At 36.0% G+C, this 23,672-nt stretch overlaps 1 protein-coding gene across 1 annotated transcript in view; it reads right to left on the reverse strand.

The window, feature by feature from the left end:
• Window positions 1–3,764: 3,764 nt before the first annotated feature.
• The window catches only part of LOC106876056 (serine/threonine-protein kinase unc-51), a 115,916-nt gene continuing 96,008 nt past the window's right edge, over window positions 3,765–23,672 (reverse strand). The window contains exon 28 of the mRNA XM_089346187.1: window positions 3,765–4,256. Within this exon, the coding sequence (XP_089202313.1) occupies window positions 4,192–4,256 (65 nt within the window). The 3' untranslated portion in view covers window positions 3,765–4,191. The remainder of the gene's footprint in view (window positions 4,257–23,672) is intronic.

Raw genomic sequence — 23,672 nt, forward strand, 5'->3', positions numbered from 1 at the left:
TAAGACAATTTTCAGTGAGAAGGTGTGTGTATATTATATTATATATCATTTAATGTACACAGCATAAAGATACAGGCTGTCAACAGTTTCTTGCTCTGGAAACACGAGTCTCCAAATTTTCAGGCTCTCTCTACTATGTACTAGCTATATCTGGCCAAAATATTCTCCCTGGTTTTTGTTCAAACTGACCAGATCTGGCCTCTAACACACACCTGCCCAACAATCCCATCATCGAAATCTCAAAGCTATGAGATAATCCATGATTAATCCAAAACAATGTGAATGAATAAGTTATTAGATTTCACAGAGTAATCTGAATGCAACAGGGTTAAACATACATAAGGTATTGTTTGAGGAGGGACATGGCTCCTATTTCTAACAGGACTAGCGACCATACAAAGATCTCCTGCAGGGCTTCATACATAGATATACTCTTTTACTTGTTTCAGTCATTTGACTGTGGCCATGCTGGAGCACCGCCTTTAGTTGAGCAAATCGACCCCAGGACTTATTCTTTGGAAGCCTAGTACTTATTCTATCGGTCTCTTTTGCCGAACCGCTAAGTTACGGGGACGTAAACATACCAGCATCGGTTGTCAAGCGATGTTGGGGGCCAATCACAGACACACAAACATATATACGGCGGGCTTCTTTCAGTTTGCGTCTACCAAATCCACTCACAAGGCTTTAGTCAGCCTAAGGCTATAGTAGAAGACACTTGCCCAGGGTGCCACGCAGTGGGACTGAACCTGGAGCCATGTGGTTGGTAAGCTAGCTACTTACCACACAGCCACTCCTGCGCCTGTATATATATATATACAGCCACTTCTACGCCTATATATACATATATATATATCCCTTTAGCATCTAAACCAGCTACATCCAGCCCAAATATTCTTCCTGTTTTCTGTTTGAACTGGCCACATCCAGCTTCTCACACCTACCCTACAATGTTATTCTAGGACTAAGCAATCACATCATTGAAATCTCGAAGCTAGGAGATAATCCATGATTAATTCAAAACAATTTGAATAAATTAACTTTACGTTTGACCGTAATCTGAATGCCAAAAGATTAAATGATATTTACCTCACTCTCGATTGAATACTTTCTTTTGTTGAATAGTAAACTATAAATAACTATATGTATATATATGACGGTAGTTTCTTATAGTCTGGGAAAGAGGGTTCTGTAATTTCTTTATTGTGATCAAATTGACATTATCTGAATAGGGGCCCGGTGAACCACACATCAGGTGTTGAAGGGGGGTCGCACAGCAACACAAGATGGAGTGTTTTACTCAAGAACACAACAGACCACCCGGTCTGGGAATTGAAACCTTGATCTCATCGTCATGAGTGCAACACCCAAACCACTAGGCCATGCACAGTCTCGACTGGACTATCGGATGTTTGCACATCACTGGTCACAATGCGCTTCACATTGCTTTAGCGGTACTGCACTGGGCTTATGCAAGCAGACCAATGCCCACCCTGATCTGAAGGCTATTCCATCATAGGGTTACCCATTTACGGCCGAGTGGACTGGAGTAACATGAAAAGAAGGGTTTTATGCAGGAACCACCCAGTACAGAAATCGAACCTATGATCTGGAAATTGTGAGTTCAATACCTATCCACTAGGCCATGCCCCTTCATGTGTGTGTATCTATGTATGTACACATATATATATATATATCAAAATAAGCAACAGGATATCCAGAGGTGATGCAGTACGACTGTTTCAAGCAGCTCCATTTAATTGAACAATGTAATTATTATATCAATTTAAATCCAGGGCTATCCTCAGCTGCATAAATAAATAAATAGAAGTCAGAAAGACTTCTAAGCTGAAGTGAAAAACAGCATGGACTTTGTCTTCTTACGCTATTAGAGGATTTACATAAAATTATACAAATGTGTCCAACTGTTGAAATTAATTCTATTTATTTATTTATTGCAGCTGAGGATAGCCCTCCATTTAAGTTGGATGTAATGATTGCATTGTTCAATTAAATGCACGGTCGTACTGCATCATCTCTGGATATCCTTGTTGCTTATTTTGATTTTATTCACCTTATTTTGAAATTGTACAGTTAATACCACACTAATTTTTGGTGCCTCAACTTAATTACCTAATTCATCTGAATCTCAATTATTTTGCTATGTAAGAAGCCCCTTCCACTTTCAGTCATCAATGACCATGGGATTGCATCTAGAAAGTCCCCCCCCCCCATGCCATCAATGTTATCCAAGGGAAAGGCAAAGGCCGATACACCTTGGCACCAAATTCTACAGCTGAGTGCACCGCAGTAATATGAAATAAAGTGTCTCGCTCGAGAACACAACACATAGCTCGGTCCAAGAATCGAACTCACTACTTCATGATAGTGAGCCCGACACTCTAACCACTGAACCATGTGCCTTTACTGATATATATATATATATATATATATATATATATATATATATATATATATATATATATATATATATATATATATATATATATATATATATATATATATATATATATATATATATATATATATATATATATATATATATATATATATATACATATATATATACACACACACACACACAGTCCACTATACTAATGAGGATAAAAGTGGGGTGTATACTCTAGACCTTATGTTGACCGCAGGACAATAAAATAGCTGTGTAGAGTTCATTAGGGAACAAAAGCTGGGGACATGGGGGCATGTAGAATTTGAATACAGAGGTTGTTTTGTTTGTTTTTTCCCCTTTTTGTTCTTTTTCCTCTGGGTGAGAGGGGGACTAAGAGTTGAGTTGGAGTTAGGCATGAATGCTTGAGTTGAGTTCAACTGAAGTAAGGGGATGAGTACAGGTGTTGAAGACAGCAGTTCTTATATATATATATGCATGTGAGTGTATATGCATATGTGCGTATATATGTGTGTGAGTGTACACATGTATATATATATATATGTGTGTGTGTGTTTAGAAATGAAGGAAATCTCAAAAGAATTCTGTACCTCTTAAATTGAGGCTGAGTGCTTTGTACCATTGAGCCAAACAGCCCCTTACAAATAATACAAGGCTCAATTCTCTGTAGAGACTTTTGGCCCCTTTTTCTCACTTCAGGGGTATTTTTGCCCCAAATTTCTGCAGCTGTTTTAACAGCTATTCTCCTGCATTTGAGATTTCCTTCACTCCTGAAAATATTTCAATTCACTCAGCACTTCAATGCTTGTCTAGATGTGTATGTATAGACTTAAACACACATCTGTACGATACATTTTTTTTGCCAGAAGTGGAAGGTACTCGAATACTTATGACACTAGTTTTTTTTAGTATTGAGTACTTCCTTCCTTTTTCTTGGGTACACAAGCATTATATATATATATATATATATATATATATATTTATTTATATATATATACACGGTTAGCCAAAAGTTATCCGACAGTAAATAAAATTATATCAATACTATTTGTAATTCTTTATTGGCTCAAATGGAAAAATATGTCGTTCAAGAAGGACTTGAGTTTGAACAATTTTCATCATGTTTAATATTTAGATTCATTCAGTTGTTAAACATAAATAAATCTTGGAATTTAATGGTTTTGATTTACTGTCAGGTGACTTTTGGCCAACCCTGTTTAGAAAACTTGTGTGTATGTATGTATACAAACAATGAGCACATACTTGTGGGTGTATATATATCTTCATACGATTTAGGTAGGTAGGTGTGTGTGTGTGTATATATTTCTCTCTCACATTTTGCTTGTGCTTTTTTTATTTTTTGAAAGAAAGACAGAGCAAAATCCCACTTCAGACTTGAGCTGTCTGACATTTACGAGACAGACACAACGCAGAGTGAGGATGGTCGTGGCTGGAAGAGAAGTCCTGGCAGAAGAATGAGATGATGTTGTTGGCAGGGAGTGGATGCGAAGGATGGAGTCGAAAATTTTCAATTGTCAATATACCTTCCACTGTTTTTTTTTTTTTTTTTCCCCCGTAAAATAACCTCGTCGTGCGCACGGCCCCAACCTGCGCCTCGTTTACAAACCCCGGGGTGGGACAGCAGTGGAATTGTGGGTACCGTAGAGAGGGAGAGAGAGTATTTGGTCGAAGGGGAAGGAAGAGGAGGAAGGTAGGGGGCCGTTGATGGAGTCGGTGAGCGAGAGGTGTGCCATTCATGTCGTTCAGGTGATTTTAATGGTGTCATAGGATTTCAGGTTGAGGAGACGTTTGACCACCTTGCATTTGTCTGGGGAGATAAAAAGAAAAACAATGTATAAATATATATATATATATATATATATACATGGTGAACCAAAAGTAGATGGACTGTAAATAATAACATTTACTTTGAGATTACATATTAATACAATTAAATTTTGGTAAACAATTATTACATATACAATTAAATTTTATTGTATGCAACAATACAATTCAAAAGCACTGAAAATTTTATCAACGCAGGTTATGATATAGCCTTGACACAAACCCTATTCAACCTTCTGTCCACTTACTTCTGGTTCACCCTGTATATATACACACACACGGACTTATATACATCTCTCTCTCTCTGTTTGCAGAAAATAAAGAAATAACAGTAATAACGTCAGTGAAAAATAAATATTAAGTAAATTGCCTTTCACATATTTATCACTTAGAAAATTTTTTTCATTTTTAACCTCGTATATAGTACGCACTAGAAATTATGACCTTTGAATTTTGGGAAAAAAGTACGGATTATACTCGAGGATTTACAGTATATATATATATATATATATATATATATATAATACACACACATATATCCACTCTATATGTACACACATGTATATACTCATACACATACTATATATATATATATATATATATATATATATAGTTAAAAAAAACAATAACAAAAAAACAATAACAAAAAAACAAAAAAACAACAAAGTGAGGACGTGATATGGATAGTATTATTGGACGCTCAGGAAAGGAAAGAGAGAGTGTATGACGTTTCGGGCGTAGCCCTTCGTCGGAAAGATGGAAAGTTCGGAGAATGGAAGAACGGAGAAAGAGGAAAATGGTACCGATGCCCACGAGGTTACATGAGGTCAATTTCTATTATATATATATATATATATATATAATACACACATGCACATATATCCACTCTATATCTACACACATATATATACTCATACACATACTATATATGTATGTATAAAATACACACATACACATATGTCCACTCTATATATACACACATGTATATACTCATATACATACTATATATATATATGTATGTATATAATACACACATACACATATATCTACTCTATATGTACACACATGTATATACGCATACACATACTATATATATACATATAATACACACATACACATATATCGACTCTATATCTACACATATATATATACTCGGGTTTTCGAGCGAGATCGTTGCCAGTGCCCCTGGACTGGCTCTTGTGCGAGTGACACATGAGGCTTTTTCAAGCGGGATCGTTGCCGGTGCCCCTGGACTGGCTCTTGTGCGGGTGGCACATAAAAGACACCATTTCGAGCGTGGCCGTTTTCGTGCGGGTGACACGTAAAAGCACCCACTACACTCTCTGAGTGGTTGGCGTTAGGAAGGGCATCCAGCTGTAGAAACTCTGCCAAATTAGATTGGAGCCTGGTGCAGCCATCCGGTTTCCCCAGTCCTCAGTCAAATCGTCCAACCCATGCTAGCATGGAAAGCGGACGTTAAACGACGACGACGATGATGATGATGATGATATGTGTGTGTGTGTGTGTGTGTGCGTAAACTTGAAAGATAAGTCCTGAGGTCAATTTCTTCCACTAAAACTGTTTAAGGTGGTGCTACAGCATGGCCACAGTCAAATGAGTAAAAGAATAACAGAATTACTTATGATAGGATAGTGTGAATGGCAAAAGGTTAAACATCTTAATTTTTGAGAGCATTTCATTGGGAGTCTAGGTCCTTGTAGGTAAAGGTGTAGATAACCAGCAGCAGAGGACATACTGGAGTTTCTGGCCAGGGTTCAATACCATCCTGACAGATAGATAGATAGATAGAGAGAGAGAGAGTGTGTGTGTGTGTGTGTGTTTATGTTTGCTTTTTTTTCTTTTTCTATGTTTCTTCCCTTACGGAAAATGCCGAATTGATGTAAACAAATGCATGTGCTCGCTTGGCATTTCTAGTACTTGTATCGAAAGAATGCCCCGTGATATGTAGAACACAATATCAAAAATGAAAATCGCCAAACTTAAAAAATAAAAAAGTTACAGCCGTTTTCCCTCAGTGTCTAATCCCAATGTGCACCTTTTAAAAGTTAAATGAAAATTATAGTGAGAATTCTCAGAAACTAAACAAAGATTAAGTCGTAACTCAAATGTTACCCAAGTTAAGAGAAAATAAACAAATGAAAAGGATACTTATTCGTAAGAGGTAAAATTCCAAATCCTTGTTCTTGTACGAAGAAGTTTTCTTTCAAAAACAATTCTTTTTTTTTTTTTTGCTTCTTACATTCGACTGCAAATAAAATTACGACGTGTAACCCCGCGGTTATCGCCGATACCATTAGCTTGTTTCACTGATTTAAACTTACTATATTAAACTTTTAGTGTAATATATTACTTTTTTCTTTTAATCAATATATTATGGTAGACCGTTACGAAGTAACAAGTACTACCTTTTGTCAGTTTTAGCACATTTATTTTTCATCGATGTTTTAGCAGGTTTTATCGTCGGTTTATGCAATCACTTTGGGGTTGTTTCAGGAGAACGATAAACATGTGTTGCTTCAACGAAACCGGATATATATAAAGATATATATTTATATATATATATATATATATATATATATATATATATACTCTTTTACTTGTTTCAGTCATTTGACTGCGGCCATGCTGGAACACCGCCTTTAGTCGAGCAAATCGACCCCAGGACTTATTCTTTGGTAGCCTAGTACTTATTCTATCGGTCTCTTCTTTGCCGAACTGCTAAGTTACTGGGACGTAAACACACCAGCATCGGTTGTCAAGCGATGGTGGGGGGACAAACACAGACACACATATTTATATATATACATATATACGACGGGCGTCTTTTAGTTTCCGTCTACCAAATCCAGTCACAAAGCTTTGGTCGGCCCTAGGCTGTAGTAGAAGACACTAGCCCAAGGTGCCACGCAGTGGGACTGAACCCGGAACCATGTGGTCGGTAAGCAAGCTACTTACCACATGTATTAGTTACCTTTTTTTTTTTCACCAACAAATGCTCTTATCCACAAGAGCATCCAAACAGGTCACCAATTTGAAAGTTCAGAGATATGTAAAACCTATTTCTGTGACTTATTGATCATCAGGCTATGATAGGTTTCAATATCTCATTTTTTAACTATATTTCTGTTGGGTTGAAGGATCGCGGGTTCGAATCTCAGACTGGGCAATGTGTGTGTTTATGAGCGAAACACCTCAGCTCTGTCAGAAGGTAATGGTGAACTTCTGCTGACTCTTTCACAACAACTTTTTCTTACTCTTTCCTCCTACATCTAGCAGCTCACCTGTGATGGACCAACGTCCCATCCAGGTGGGGAACCCAAATGCCAATGAAACCAGGAAACCGGACATGACTCGAGAAGGAACAAACAGCAACAACAACAGTCTTACCAATAAAGAAAATATTTAAATATCTAAATTTTAACATTGAAATTGTTGGTAAAAGTCACTTTGTCTGTTAAATGGTGGTTTAGGTTTCAATTCCTACCTAGTTTAAAATTATTATTTTTTTTTATTAACTTGTGTGTATGTTACCAAATTTCATAGGTTTCCCTTAATTACAAAAAATTGAAATAACTTTAAATATCCTAATTTTCATGTTAATATCGTTGCTGCTTCGGTGGCCTCATATGTAGAGGTGTTTAGAAGTAGTATTATGGCACAGACGTGGAGGTTTCAAATCTGTGTCAGGTATTATAGGGGATCTAATTTAACATTTTCATTTTTTTCCCTAGAGATTAAAAAAAAAGTGAAAAATTTTCATAAGACCCCTTAGTGAAGGCCTTGCCCAGTATGTTATTGGTGTCTACATATGCCTTTACCCACAAGACCACCAAGACACCAACAGGTATGTAGTTAAAAAATGACATATTTAAACCTATCTTGGCTGAAGATCAATATAAAGGGTTGCCAATTTACATTAATAAAAAAAAAAATTTTAAAAATTTCAAACTGGGTAGGAATTGAAACCTAGACCACCATGTAACAGACAAAGTGACTTTTACCAAAAATTTTAATCTAAATTTTCCTTGACTCTAAAAAACTTGTTTTTAAAAATCATTTTTTAAAATTTTGACTTCAAAAAACTATTGGTGATTTCAGACTTATTTCTAGCACAATTTATGAACTTTGTGTCTCTGTGTCTCTCTGTATATAAAGATATATATATTTCGTATGTGTATTTCGTGTGCAAGATTCTTGATGTGTGTTGAAAGAAATACAATTAAACATTGGGAGAGGCATTATGCCGTTAATAAACACACGCACTGGTTCAGTCCTTTATTAATTTATATAGTTTTTTGTTAAATTATTTCATTGCACTCTTGCAATCTCTTCAGTAACTTGTCTCTCCACTTCCATTTATTTTGAATGTATGATCTGGCGTTGTTTCGAAACTGTATATATATATATATATATATATATATATATATAATTTACATATGTATGTTTGCGTGTGTGTGTATTTATATATTATACATTTATATATTATATATATATATATCTTTATATAAAGAGAGAGAGAGAGTGGGAAAGAGAGAAAGAAAGAGAGAAAGAAAGAGATTTAATGCCGCTTATTATTAGCCAAAATCCCCAAATTTTGATTTCAAAAGACTATTGGTGATTTCAGGCTTATTTCTAGCACAATTTATGAACTTTGTGTCTTTGTGTCTCTCTGTATATAAAGATATATATATTTCGTATGTGTATTTCGTGTGCAAGATTCTTGATGTGTGTTGAAAGAAATACAATTAAACCTTGGGAGAGGCATTATGCCGTTAATAAACACACGCACTGGTTCAGTCCTTTATTAATTTATATAGTTTTTTGTTAAATTATTTCATTGCACTCTTGCAATCTCTTCAGTAACTTGTCTCTCCACTTCCATTTATTTTGAATGTATGATCTGGCGTTGTTTCGAAACTGTATATATATATATATATATATATATATATATAATTTACATATGTATGTTTGCGTGTGTGTGTATTTATATATTATACATTTATATATTATATATATATATATCTTTATATAAAGAGAGAGAGAGAGAGTGGGAAAGAGAGAAAGAAAGAGATTTAATGCCGCTTATTATTAGCCAAAATCCCAAAATTTTGACTTCAGAAGACTATTGGTGATTTCAGCCTTATTTCTAGCACAATTTATGAACTTTGTGTCTTTGTGTCTCTCTGTATATAAAGATATATATATATATATATATATATATATATATATATATATATATATATATATATATAATGTATAATATATAAATACACACACACACACACATGTATATATATATATTTTGGGACTATCACATTTTGAGTTTTTATTAAACTATAAATTTAAACTAGATCTAAATAAACAACCCCTGTTTAAAATATTCTGGCACAAGTCGGGAAGAAATTTAACATCCCAAAGAAACTTAATTTTGGTAGAAATTATGTTTTTTTTACTTTTTTTAAAAATAAAATGTCGAGATCCGATGTGGAAAAATTGGTCCAATTGGTTCAAAGCCAGCCCTGTCTATATATATACATATATATATAGACAGGGCTGGCGTTGAACCAATTGGACCAATTTTTCCACATCGGATCTCGACATTTAATTTTTAAAAAAGTTAAAAAAACATACTTTCTACCGAAATTAAGTTTCTTTGGGATGTTAAATTTCTTCCCGACTTTTGCCAGAATATTTTTAACAGGGGTTGTTTATTTAGATCTAGTTTAAATTTATAGTTTAATAAAAACTCAACTCGATTTTGGTGAGAAATAATGTTTTTCCTTAGATTATATCGAAAATGTGGTGTAAAACATTTTCTCTCCCTTTTAAATAAATTCAAAGGTAGCCGGTCCTCGACGCGCTTGTTTAGTATGCTAGAAATAGCAGTTATTAGGCGTAAATAAAATAACAGCCACTACTCTGATCTCCTTATACGCAACCAATGGAGAAAAAAGTCCTTTGCAGTAATACTAGGAGCAGAGATTAGTTGATGACACACGGAAAAAAAACAAAAAAACATGGAAAATATATAACGCTGAGGTGAGTGGGGATGGATTCCCGTGGGCCCCTACCACTCTGATTTCGGTGGGAAAAAGTCATTTGCGGTATATTAGGAGAGGAGATTAGTTGATAGCACAAGACAAAAGAAAAAAACTAGGGGAAAAACATTATTTCTCACCAAGATGGAGTTGTGTGTTATTAAACTATAAATTTAAACTAGATCTAAATAAACAACCTCTGTTAAAAATATTCTGGCAAGAATCGGCAAGAAATTTAACATCCCAAAGAAACTTAATTTCGGTAGAAAGTGTGTTTTTTTAACTTTTTTTAAAAATTAAATGTCGAGATCTGATGTGGAAACATCGGTCCAATTGGTTCAAGGCCTGCCCTGTCTATATATATACGTATATATATATATTTTTTGGGACTGTCACATGAAGTTGACTTTATACAACTACTTTATATGTATAAATACATATATCAATCATAAATTATCAATATAGAGCGTCGTTTAAAAAAGATTTTCGCTGCTCTTTCTAGCAAATTAAAACAATAACACACACATTGAACAAAGCGGTCGCTGAGGTATAAAGGGAAATAACCCTACATTTGAGGGTTATTTCCCTTTATACCTCAGCAACAGCTTTGTTTAATGTGTATGCTATTGTTTTAATTTGCTAGAAAGAGCAGCGAAAATCTTTTTTAAACGACGCCCTGTATTGATAATTGATAATTAATTTGTATATTTATATATATAAAGTAGTTGTATACATTCAACTTAATGTGACATTCCCAAAAAATATATATATATATGTATATATATAGACAGGGCAGGCCTTGAACCAATTGGACCGATGTTTCCACATCGGATTTCGACATTTTATTTTTAAAAAAAGTTAAAAAAACATACTTTCTACCGAAATTAAGTTTCTTTGGGATGTTAAATTTCTCCCCGACTTGTGCCAGAATATTTTAAACAGGGGTTGTTTATTTAGATCTAGTTTAATAAAATCTCAAAATGTGACAGTCCCAAAAAATATATATATTCATGTGTGTGTCTGTGTATTTATATATCATACATTTATTTATATATATATATCATCATCATCATCATCATCGTTTAACGTCCGCTTTCCATGCTAGCATGGGTTGGACGATTTGACTGAGGACTGGTGAAACCGGATGGCAACACCAGGCTCCAGTCTGATTTGGCAGAGTTTCTACAGCTGGATGCCCTTCCTAACGCCAACCACTCAGAGAGTGTAGTGGGTGCTTTTACGTGTCACCCGCACGAAAACGGCCACGCTCGAAATGGTGTCTTTTATGTGCCACCCGCACAAGCCAGTCCAGGGGCACTGGCAACGATCTCGCTCGAAAATCCTACAGGAGCCAGTCAGGCGGTACTGGCAACGGCCACGCTCAAAATGGTGCATCTCATGTGCCACCCGCACAAGAACCAGTCCAGGGGCACTGGCAACGATCTTACTTGGCTTGCCGGGTCTTCTCACGCACAGCCCATTTCCAAAGGTCTCGGTCCGTAGTCATCGCCTCAGTGAGGCCCAATGTACGAAGGTCTTGCCTCACCACCTCAGCCCAGGTCTTCCTGGGCCTACCTCTTCCACGGGTTCCCTCAACTGTTAGGGTGTGGCACTTTTTCACGCAGCTATCCTCCTCCATTCTCACCACATGTCCATACCAGCGCAATCGTCTCTCTTGCACGCCACAACTGATGCTTCTAATGTTCAGCTTTTCTCTCAAGATACTTACACTCTGACGGGTATTCACATTGACATTACACATCCAACGGAGCATACTGGCTTCATTCCTTGCGAGCTTACGTATGTCCTCAGCAGTTACAGCCCATGTTTCACTGCCATATATATATATCTTTATATACAGAGAGACACAGAGACACAAAAGTTTTGGATTTTGGCTAATAAGCGGCATGGAATCTCTTTCTCTCTCTCTTTCCCACTCTCTCTGTCTCTCTGTATATAAAGATATATATATATATATAATATATAAATGTATAATATATAAATACACACACACACACATACATATGTAAATTATGGCTTTCACAGAACCACTGAACAGATAGAGCGGAAGAAGAATGAATTCCTCCGCTCGTATGCACTCATCAGACCACACATTGACACCCTGGATGTCATAAGCGAAAACCATTGTGGAAAGGCTGATAAGGATGGAGAGGAGGAAAAGGAAAAAACACCCGGAAGTCTCTCTGACCCAGTGGCTCCTCAAAAGAATGGATCACCCACTCCTATGAAGAACCAGGCAGAAAAGGATAGTGGAGCCAAGGAAGCAGCAAATAGAAGCCCCTCTGTGCCAGTGGTCCTACAAAGGAAAGGAGCCCTCACCCCAATAGATAACCAGTGGAAAACAGTACCCACAAGAAAAGGAAGAACAAAAAGTAGAAAATCGCAAGGTGGATCCAATGCCATCCAAGACACCAAAGGAAAGAAGAAATTTGGAAGGCACCCAAAAACTTTCAAATTTTACCTGCAAGGCAAATGTTGGCATAGGGAAGATGGCAAAAACTGCCGGTTTGCCCACCCGACACCCCGCCAAAACTACAAAAGTTTAAAGGATAAAAACTTCCCCGAGGAAAGACGACAGATGTCCCCAAGGAGAAAATTCAAGGACGTGCGCTCTTCAGAAATCATACGCAACGCAGCAGCTGAGCAAGAGTCTTTTTTGTGCATGGCGTAAAAGATTATGCAGCAGCTGACGTGGCTACACCAAGCACAGACGAGGGACCTTGCCCCCCACTGCGCAAGATCACCACAGCCAACAGACTTTTGCCAGAATATTTTTAACAGGGGTTGTTTATTTAGATCTAGTTTAAATTTATAGTTTAATAAAAACTCAACTCGATTTTGGTGAGAAATAATGTTTTTCCTTAGATTATATCGAAAATGTGGTGTAAAACATTTTCTCTCCCTTTTAAATGAATTCAAAGGTAGCCGGTCCTCGACGCGCTTGTTTAGTATGCTAGAAATAGCAGTTATTAGGCGTAAATAAAAAAACAGCCACTACTCTGATCTTATACGCAACCAATGGAGAAAAAAGTCCTTTGCAGTAATACTAGGAGCAGAGATTAGTTGATGACACACGGAAAAAAAAAAAAAAAACATGGAAAATATATAACTCTGAGGTGAGTGGGGATGGATTCCCGTGGGCCCCTACCACTCTGATTTCGGTGGGAAAAAGTCATTTGCGGTATATTAGGAGAGGAGATTAGTTGATAGCACAAGACAAAAGAAAAAAACTAGCGGAAAAACATTATTTCTCACCAAGATCGAGTTGTGTGTTATTAAACTATAAATTTAAACTAGATCTAAATAAACAACCTCTGTTAAAAATATTCTGGCAAGAATCGGCAAGAAATTTAACATCCCAAAGAAACTTAATTTCGGTAGAAAGTGTGTTTTTTTAACTTTTTTTAAAAATTAAATGTCGAGATCCGATGTGGAAACATCGGTCCAATTGGTTCAAGGCCTGCCCTGTCTATATATATACGTATATATATATATTTTTTGGGACTGTCACATGAAGTTGACTTTATACAACTACTTTATATGTATAAATATATATATCAATCATAAATTATCAATATAGAGCGTCGTTTAAAAAAGATTTTCGCTGCTCTTTCTAGCAAATTAAAACAATAACACACACATTGAACAAAGCGGTCGCTGAGGTATAAAGGGAAATAACCCTACATTTGAGGGTTATTTCCCTTTATACCTCAGCGACAGCTTTGTTTAATGTGTATGCTATTGTTTTAATTTGCTAGAAAGAGCAGCGAAAATCTTTTTTAAACGACGCCCTGTATTGATAATTGATAATTAATTTGTATATTTATATATATAAAGTAGTTGTATACATTCAACTTAATGTGACATTCCCAAAAAATATATATATATATGTATATATATAGACAGGGCAGGCCTTGAACCAATTGGACCGATGTTTCCACATCGGATTTCGACATTTTATTTTTAAAAAAAGTTAAAAAAACATACTTTCTACCGAAATTAAGTTTCTTTGGGATGTTAAATTTCTCCCCGACTTGTGCCAGAATATTTTAAACAGGGGTTGTTTATTTAGATCTAGTTTAATAAAATCTCAAAATGTGACAGTCCCAAAAAATATATATATTCATGTGTGTGTCTGTGTATTTATATATCATACATTTATTTATATATATATATATATATCTTTATATACAGAGAGACACAGAGACACAAAAGTTTTGGATTTTGGCTAATAAGCGGCATGGAATCTCTTTCTCTCTCTCTTTCCCACTCTCTCTGTCTCTCTGTATATAAAGATATATATATATATATAATATATAAATGTATAATATATAAATACACACACACACACATACATATGTAAATTATGGCTTTCACAGAACCACTGAACAGATAGAGCGGAAGAAGAATGAATTCCTCCGCTCGTATGCACTCATCAGACCACACATTGACACCCTGGATGTCATAAGCGAAAACCATTGTAGAAAGGCTGATAAGGATGGAGAGGAGGAAAAGGAAAAACACCCGGAAGTCTCTCTGACCCAGTGGCTCCTCAAAAGAATGGATCACCCACTCCTATGAAGAACCAGGCAGAAAAGGATAGTGGAGCCAAGGAAGCAGCAAATAGAAGCCCCTCTGTGCCAGTGGTCCTACAAAGGAAAGGAGCCCTCACCCCAATAGATAACCAGTGGAAAACAGTACCCACAAGAAAAGGAAGAACAAAAAGTAGAAAATCGCAAGGTGGATCCAATGCCATCCAAGACACCAAAGGAAAGAAGAAATTTGGAAGGCACCCAAAAACTTTCAAATTTTACCTGCAAGGCAAATGTTGGCATAGGGAAGATGGCAAAAACTGCCGGTTTGCCCACCCGACACCCCGCCAAAACTACAAAAGTTTAAAGGATAAAAACTTCCCCGAGGAAAGACGACAGATGTCCCCAAGGAGAAAATTCAAGGACGTGCGCTCTTCAGAAATCATACGCAACGCAGCAGCTGAGCAAGAGTCTTTTTTGTGCATGGCGTAAAAGATTATGCAGCAGCTGACGTGGCTACACCAAGCACAGACGAGGGACCTTGCCCCCCACTGCGCAAGATCACCACAGCCAACAGACTTTTGCCAGAATATTTTTAACAGGGGTTGTTTATTTAGATCTAGTTTAAATTTATAGTTTAATAAAAACTCAACTCGATTTTGGTGAGAAATAATGTTTTTCCTTAGATTATATCGAAAATGTGGTGTAAAACATTTTCTCTCCCTTTTAAATAAATTCAAAGGTAGCCGGTCCTCGACGCGCTTGTTTAGTATGCTAGAAATAGCAGTTATTAGGCGTAAATAAAAAAACAGCCACTACTCTGATCTCCTTATACGCAACCAATGGAGAAAAAAGTCCTTTGCAGTAATACTAGGAGCAGAGATTAGTTGATGACACACGGAAAAAAAACAAAAAACATGGAAAATATATAACGCTGAGGTGAGTGGGGATGGATTCCCGTGGGCCCCTACCACTCTGATTTCGGTGGGAAAAAGTCATTTGCGGTATATTAGGAGAGGAGATTAGTTGATAGCACAAGACAAAAGAAAAAAACTAGGGGAAAAACATTATTTCTCACCAAGATCGAGTTGTGTGTTATTAAACTATAAATTTAAACTAGATCTAAATAAACAACCTCTGTTAAAAATATTCTGGCAAGAATCGGCAAGAAATTTAACATCCCAAAGAAACTTAATTTCGGTAGAAAGTGTGTTTTTTTAACTTTTTTTAAAAATTAAATGTCGAGATCCGATGTGGAAACATCGGTCCAATTGGTTCAAGGCCTGCCCTGTCTATATATATACGTATATATATATATTTTTTGGGACTGTCACATGAAGTTGACTTTATACAACTACTTTATATGTATAAATATAAAGTAGTTGTATACATTCAACTTAATGTGACATTCCCAAAAAATATATATATATATGTATATATATAGACAGGGCAGGCCTTGAACCAATTGGACCGATGTTTCCACATCGGATTTCGACATTTTATTTTTAAAAAAAGTTAAAAAAACATACTTTCTACCGAAATTAAGTTTCTTTGGGATGTTAAATTTCTCCCCGACTTGTGCCAGAATATTTTAAACAGGGGTTGTTTATTTAGATCTAGTTTAATAAAATCTCAAAATGTGACAGTCCCAAAAAATATATATATTCATGTGTGTGTCTGTGTATTTATATATCATACATTTATTTATATATATATATATATATCTTTATATACAGAGAGACACAGAGACACAAAAGTTTTGGATTTTGGCTAATAAGCGGCATGGAATCTCTTTCTCTCTCTCTTTCCCACTCTCTCTGTCTCTCTGTATATAAAGATATATATATATATATAATATATAAATGTATAATATATAAATACACACACACACACATACATATGTAAATTATGGCTTTCACAGAACCACTGAACAGATAGAGCGGAAGAAGAATGAATTCCTCCGCTCGTATGCACTCATCAGACCACACATTGACACCCTGGATGTCATAAGCGAAAACCATTGTAGAAAGGCTGATAAGGATGGAGAGGAGGAAAAGGAAAAACACCCGGAAGTCTCTCTGACCCAGTGGCTCCTCAAAAGAATGGATCACCCACTCCTATGAAGAACCAGGCAGAAAAGGATAGTGGAGCCAAGGAAGCAGCAAATAGAAGCCCCTCTGTGCCAGTGGTCCTACAAAGGAAAGGAGCCCTCACCCCAATAGATAACCAGTGGAAAACAGTACCCACAAGAAAAGGAAGAACAAAAAGTAGAAAATCGCAAGGTGGATCCAATGCCATCCAAGACACCAAAGGAAAGAAGAAATTTGGAAGGCACCCAAAAACTTTCAAATTTTACCTGCAAGGCAAATGTTGGCATAGGGAAGATGGCAAAAACTGCCGGTTTGCCCACCCGACACCCCGCCAAAACTACAAAAGTTTAAAGGATAAAAACTTCCCCGAGGAAAGACGACAGATGTCCCCAAGGAGAAAATTCAAGGACGTGCGCTCTTCAGAAATCATACGCAACGCAGCAGCTGAGCAAGAGTCTTTTTTGTGCATGGCGCAAAAGATTATGCAGCAGCTGACGTGGCTACACCAAGCACAGACGAGGGACCTTGCCCCCCACTGCGCAAGATCACCACAGCCAACAGACTTTTGCCAGAATATTTTTAACAGGGGTTGTTTATTTAGATCTAGTTTAAATTTATAGTTTAATAAAAACTCAACTCGATTTTGGTGAGAAATAATGTTTTTCCTTAGATTATATCGAAAATGTGGTGTAAAACATTTTCTCTCCCTTTTAAATAAATTCAAAGGTAGCCGGTCCTCGACGTGCTTGTTTAGTATGCTAGAAATAGCAGTTATTAGGCGTAAATAAAAAAACAGCCACTACTCTGATCTCCTTATACGCAACCAATGGAGAAAAAAGTCCTTTGCAGTAATACTAGGAGCAGAGATTAGTTGATGACACACGGAAAAAAAACAAAAAAACATGGAAAATATATAACGCTGAGGTGAGTGGGGATGGATTCCCGTGGGCCCCTACCACTCTGATTTCGGTGGGAAAAAGTCATTTGCGGTATATTAGGAGAGGAGATTAGTTGATAGCACAAGACAAAAGAAAAAAACTAGGGGAAAAACATTATTTCTCACCAAGATCGAGTTGTGTGTTATTAAACTATAAATTTAAACTAGATCTAAATAAACAACCTCTGTTAAAAATATTCTGGCAAGAATCGGCAAGAAATTTAACATCCCAAAGAAACTTAATTTCGGTAGAAAGTGTGTTTTTTTAACTTTTTTTAAAAATTAAATGTCGAGATCCGATGTGGAAACATCGGTCCAATTGGTTCAAGGCCTGCCCTGTCTATATATATACGTATATATATATATTTTTTGGGACTGTCACATGAAGTTGACTTTATACAACTACTTTATATGTATAAATATATATATCAATCATAAATTATCAATATAGAGCGTCGTTTAAAAAAGATTTTCGCTGCTCTTTCTAGCAAATTAAAACAATAACACACACATTGAACAAAGCGGTCGCTGAGGTATAAAGGGAAATAACCCTACATTTGAGGGTTATTTCCCTTTATACCTCAGCCACAGCTTTGTTTAATGTGTATGCTATTGTTTTAATTTGCTAGAAAGAGCAGCGAAAATCTTTTTTAAACGACGCCCTGTATTGATAATTGATAATTAATTTGTATATTTATATATATAAAGTAGTTGTATACATTCAACTTAATGTGACATTCCCAAAAAATATATATATATATGTATATATATAGACAGGGCAGGCCTTGAACCAATTGGACCGATGTTTCCACATCGGATTTCGACATTTTATTTTTAAAAAAAGTTAAAAAAACATACTTTCTACCGAAATTAAGTTTCTTTGGGATGTTAAATTTCTCCCCGACTTGTGCCAGAATATTTTAAACAGGGGTTGTTTATTTAGATCTAGTTTAATAAAATCTCAAAATGTGACAGTCCCAAAAAATATATATATTCATGTGTGTGTCTGTGTATTTATATATCATACATTTATTTATATATATATATATATATCTTTATATACAGAGAGACACAGAGACACAAAAGTTTTGGATTTTGGCTAATAAGCGGCATGGAATCTCTTTCTCTCTCTCTTTCCCACTCTCTCTGTCTCTCTGTATATAAAGATATATATATATATATAATATATAAATGTATAATATATAAATACACACACACACACATACATATGTAAATTATGGCTTTCACAGAACCACTGAACAGATAGAGTGGAAGAAGAATGAATTCCTCCGCTCGTATGCACTCATCAGACCACACATTGACACCCTGGATGTCATAAGCGAAAACCATTGTGGAAAGGCTGATAAGGATGGAGAGGAGGAAAAGGAAAAAACACCCGGAAGTCTCTCTGACCCAGTGGCTCCTCAAAAGAATGGATCACCCACTCCTATGAAGAACCAGGCAGAAAAGGATAGTGGAGCCAAGGAAGCAGCAAATAGAAGCCCCTCTGTGCCAGTGGTCCTACAAAGGAAAGGAGCCCTCACCCCAATAGATAACCAGTGGAAAACAGTACCCACAAGAAAAGGAAGAACAAAAAGTAGAAAATCGCAAGGTGGATCCAATGCCATCCAAGACACCAAAGGAAAGAAGAAATTTGGAAGGCACCCAAAAACTTTCAAATTTTACCTGCAAGGCAAATGTTGGCATAGGGAAGATGGCAAAAACTGCCGGTTTGCCCACCCGACACCCCGCCAAAACTACAAAAGTTTAAAGGATAAAAACTTCCCCGAGGAAAGACGACAGATGTCCCCAAGGAGAAAATTCAAGGACGTGCGCTCTTCAGAAATCATACGCAACGCAGCAGCTGAGCAAGAGTCTTTTTTGTGCATGGCGTAAAAGATTATGCAGCAGCTGACGTGGCTACACCAAGCACAGACGAGGGACCTTGCCCCCCACTGCGCAAGATCACCACAGCCAACAGACTTTTGCCAGAATATTTTTAACAGGGGTTGTTTATTTAGATCTAGTTTAAATTTATAGTTTAATAAAAACTCAACTCGATTTTGGTGAGAAATAATGTTTTTCCTTAGATTATATCGAAAATGTGGTGTAAAACATTTTCTCTCCCTTTTAAATAAATTCAAAGGTAGCCGGTCCTCGACGCGCTTGTTTAGTATGCTAGAAATAGCAGTTATTAGGCGTAAATAAAAAAACAGCCACTACTCTGATCTCCTTATACGCAACCAATGGAGAAAAAAGTCCTTTGCAGTAATACTAGGAGCAGAGATTAGTTGATGACACACGGAAAAAAAACAAAAAAACATGGAAAATATATAACGCTGAGGTGAGTGGGGATGGATTCCCGTGGGCCCCTACCACTCTGATTTCGGTGGGAAAAAGTCATTTGCGGTATATTAGGAGAGGAGATTAGTTGATAGCACAAGACAAAAGAAAAAAACTAGGGGAAAAACATTATTTCTCACCAAGATCGAGTTGTGTGTTATTAAACTATAAATTTAAACTAGATCTAAATAAACAACCTCTGTTAAAAATATTCTGGCAAGAATCGGCAAGAAATTTAACATCCCAAAGAAACTTAATTTCGGTAGAAAGTGTGTTTTTTTAACTTTTTTTAAAAATTAAATGTCGAGATCCGATGTGGAAACATCGGTCCAATTGGTTCAAGGCCTGCCCTGTCTATATATATACGTATATATATATATTTTTTGGGACTGTCACATGAAGTTGACTTTATACAACTACTTTATATGTATAAATATATATATCAATCATAAATTATCAATATAGAGCGTCGTTTAAAAAAGATTTTCGCTGCTCTTTCTAGCAAATTAAAACAATAACACACACATTGAACAAAGCGGTCGCTGAGGTATAAAGGGAAATAACCCTACATTTGAGGGTTATTTCCCTTTATACCTCAGCCACAGCTTTGTTTAATGTGTATGCTATTGTTTTAATTTGCTAGAAAGAGCAGCGAAAATCTTTTTTAAACGACGCCCTGTATTGATAATTGATAATTAATTTGTATATTTATATATATAAAGTAGTTGTATACATTCAACTTAATGTGACATTCCCAAAAAATATATATATATATGTATATATATAGACAGGGCAGGCCTTGAACCAATTGGACCGATGTTTCCACATCGGATTTCGACATTTTATTTTTAAAAAAAGTTAAAAAAACATACTTTCTACCGAAATTAAGTTTCTTTGGGATGTTAAATTTCTCCCCGACTTGTGCCAGAATATTTTAAACAGGGGTTGTTTATTTAGATCTAGTTTAATAAAATCTCAAAATGTGACAGTCCCAAAAAATATATATATTCATGTGTGTGTCTGTGTATTTATATATCATACATTTATTTATATATATATATATATATATCTTTATATACAGAGAGACACAGAGACACAAAAGTTTTGGATTTTGGCTAATAAGCGGCATGGAATCTCTTTCTCTCTCTCTTTCCCACTCTCTCTGTCTCTCTGTATATAAAGATATATATATATATATAATATATAAATGTATAATATATAAATACACACACACACACATACATATGTAAATTATGGCTTTCACAGAACCACTGAACAGATAGAGCGGAAGAAGAATGAATTCCTCCGCTCGTATGCACTCATCAGACCACACATTGACACCCTGGATGTCATAAGCGAAAACCATTGTGGAAAGGCTGATAAGGATGGAGAGGAGGAAAAGGAAAAAACACCCGGAAGTCTCTCTGACCCAGTGGCTCCTCAAAAGAATGGATCACCCACTCCTATGAAGAACCAGGCAGAAAAGGATAGTGGAGCCAAGGAAGCAGCAAATAGAAGCCCCTCTGTGCCAGTGGTCCTACAAAGGAAAGGAGCCCTCACCCCAATAGATAACCAGTGGAAAACAGTACCCACAAGAAAAGGAAGAACAAAAAGTAGAAAATCGCAAGGTGGATCCAATGCCATCCAAGACACCAAAGGAAAGAAGAAATTTGGAAGGCACCCAAAAACTTTCAAATTTTACCTGCAAGGCAAATGTTGGCATAGGGAAGATGGCAAAAACTGCCGGTTTGCCCACCCGACACCCCGCCAAAACTACAAAAGTTTAAAGGATAAAAACTTCCCCGAGGAAAGACGACAGATGTCCCCAAGGAGAAAATTCAAGGACGTGCGCTCTTCAGAAATCATACGCAACGCAGCAGCTGAGCAAGAGTCTTTTTTGTGCATGGCGTAAAAGATTATGCAGCAGCTGACGTGGCTACACCAAGCACAGACGAGGGACCTTGCCCCCCACTGCGCAAGATCACCACAGCCAACAGACTTTTGCCAGAATATTTTTAACAGGGGTTGTTTATTTAGATCTAGTTTAAATTTATAGTTTAATAAAAACTCAACTCGATTTTGGTGAGAAATAATGTTTTTCCTTAGATTATATCGAAAATGTGGTGTAAAACATTTTCTCTCCCTTTTAAATAAATTCAAAGGTAGCCGGTCCTCGACGCGCTTGTTTAGTATGCTAGAAATAGCAGTTATTAGGCGTAAATAAAAAAACAGCCACTACTCTGATCTCCTTATACGCAACCAATGGAGAAAAAAGTCCTTTGCAGTAATACTAGGAGCAGAGATTAGTTGATGACACACGGAAAAAAAACAAAAAAACATGGAAAATATATAACGCTGAGGTGAGTGGGGATGGATTCCCGTGGGCCCCTACCACTCTGATTTCGGTGGGAAAAAGTCATTTGCGGTATATTAGGAGAGGAGATTAGTTGATAGCACAAGACAAAAGAAAAAAACTAGGGGAAAAACATTATTTCTCACCAAGATCGAGTTGTGTGTTATTAAACTATAAATTTAAACTAGATCTAAATAAACAACCTCTGTTAAAAATATTCTGGCAAGAATCGGCAAGAAATTTAACATCCCAAAGAAACTTAATTTCGGTAGAAAGTGTGTTTTTTTTACTTTTTTTAAAAATTAAATGTCGAGATCTGATGTGGAAACATCGGTCCAATTGGTTCAAGGCCTGCCCTGTCTATATATATACGTATATATATATATTTTTTGGGACTGTCACATGAAGTTGACTTTATACAACTACTTTATATGTATAAATATATATATCAATCATAAATTATCAATATAGAGCGTCGTTTAAAAAAGATTTTCGCTGCTCTTTCTAGCAAATTAAAACAATAACACACACATTGAACAAAGCGGTCGCTGAGGTATAAAGGGAAATAACCCTACATTTGAGGGTTATTTCCCTTTATACCTCAGCAACAGCTTTGTTTAATGTGTATGCTATTGTTTTAATTTGCTAGAAAGAGCAGCGAAAATCTTTTTTAAACGACGCCCTGTATTGATAATTGATAATTAATTTGTATATTTATATATATAAAGTAGTTGTATACATTCAACTTAATGTGACATTCCCAAAAAAAATATATATATATGTATATATATAGACAGGGCAGGCCTTGAACCAATTGGACCGATGTTTCCACATCGGATTTCGACATTTTATTTTTAAAAAAAGTTAAAAAAACATACTTTCTACCGAAATTAAGTTTCTTTGGGATGTTAAATTTCTCCCCGACTTGTGCCAGAATATTTTAAACAGGGGTTGTTTATTTAGATCTAGTTTAATAAAATCTCAAAATGTGACAGTCCCAAAAAATATATATATTCATGTGTGTGTCTGTGTATTTATATATCATACATTTATTTATATATATA

The sequence above is a fragment of the Octopus bimaculoides genome, chromosome 30 (assembly GCF_046866305.1).
Source record: "Octopus bimaculoides isolate indiv1 chromosome 30, ASM4686630v1, whole genome shotgun sequence".
Taxonomy (NCBI): Eukaryota; Metazoa; Mollusca; class Cephalopoda; order Octopoda; family Octopodidae; genus Octopus; species Octopus bimaculoides.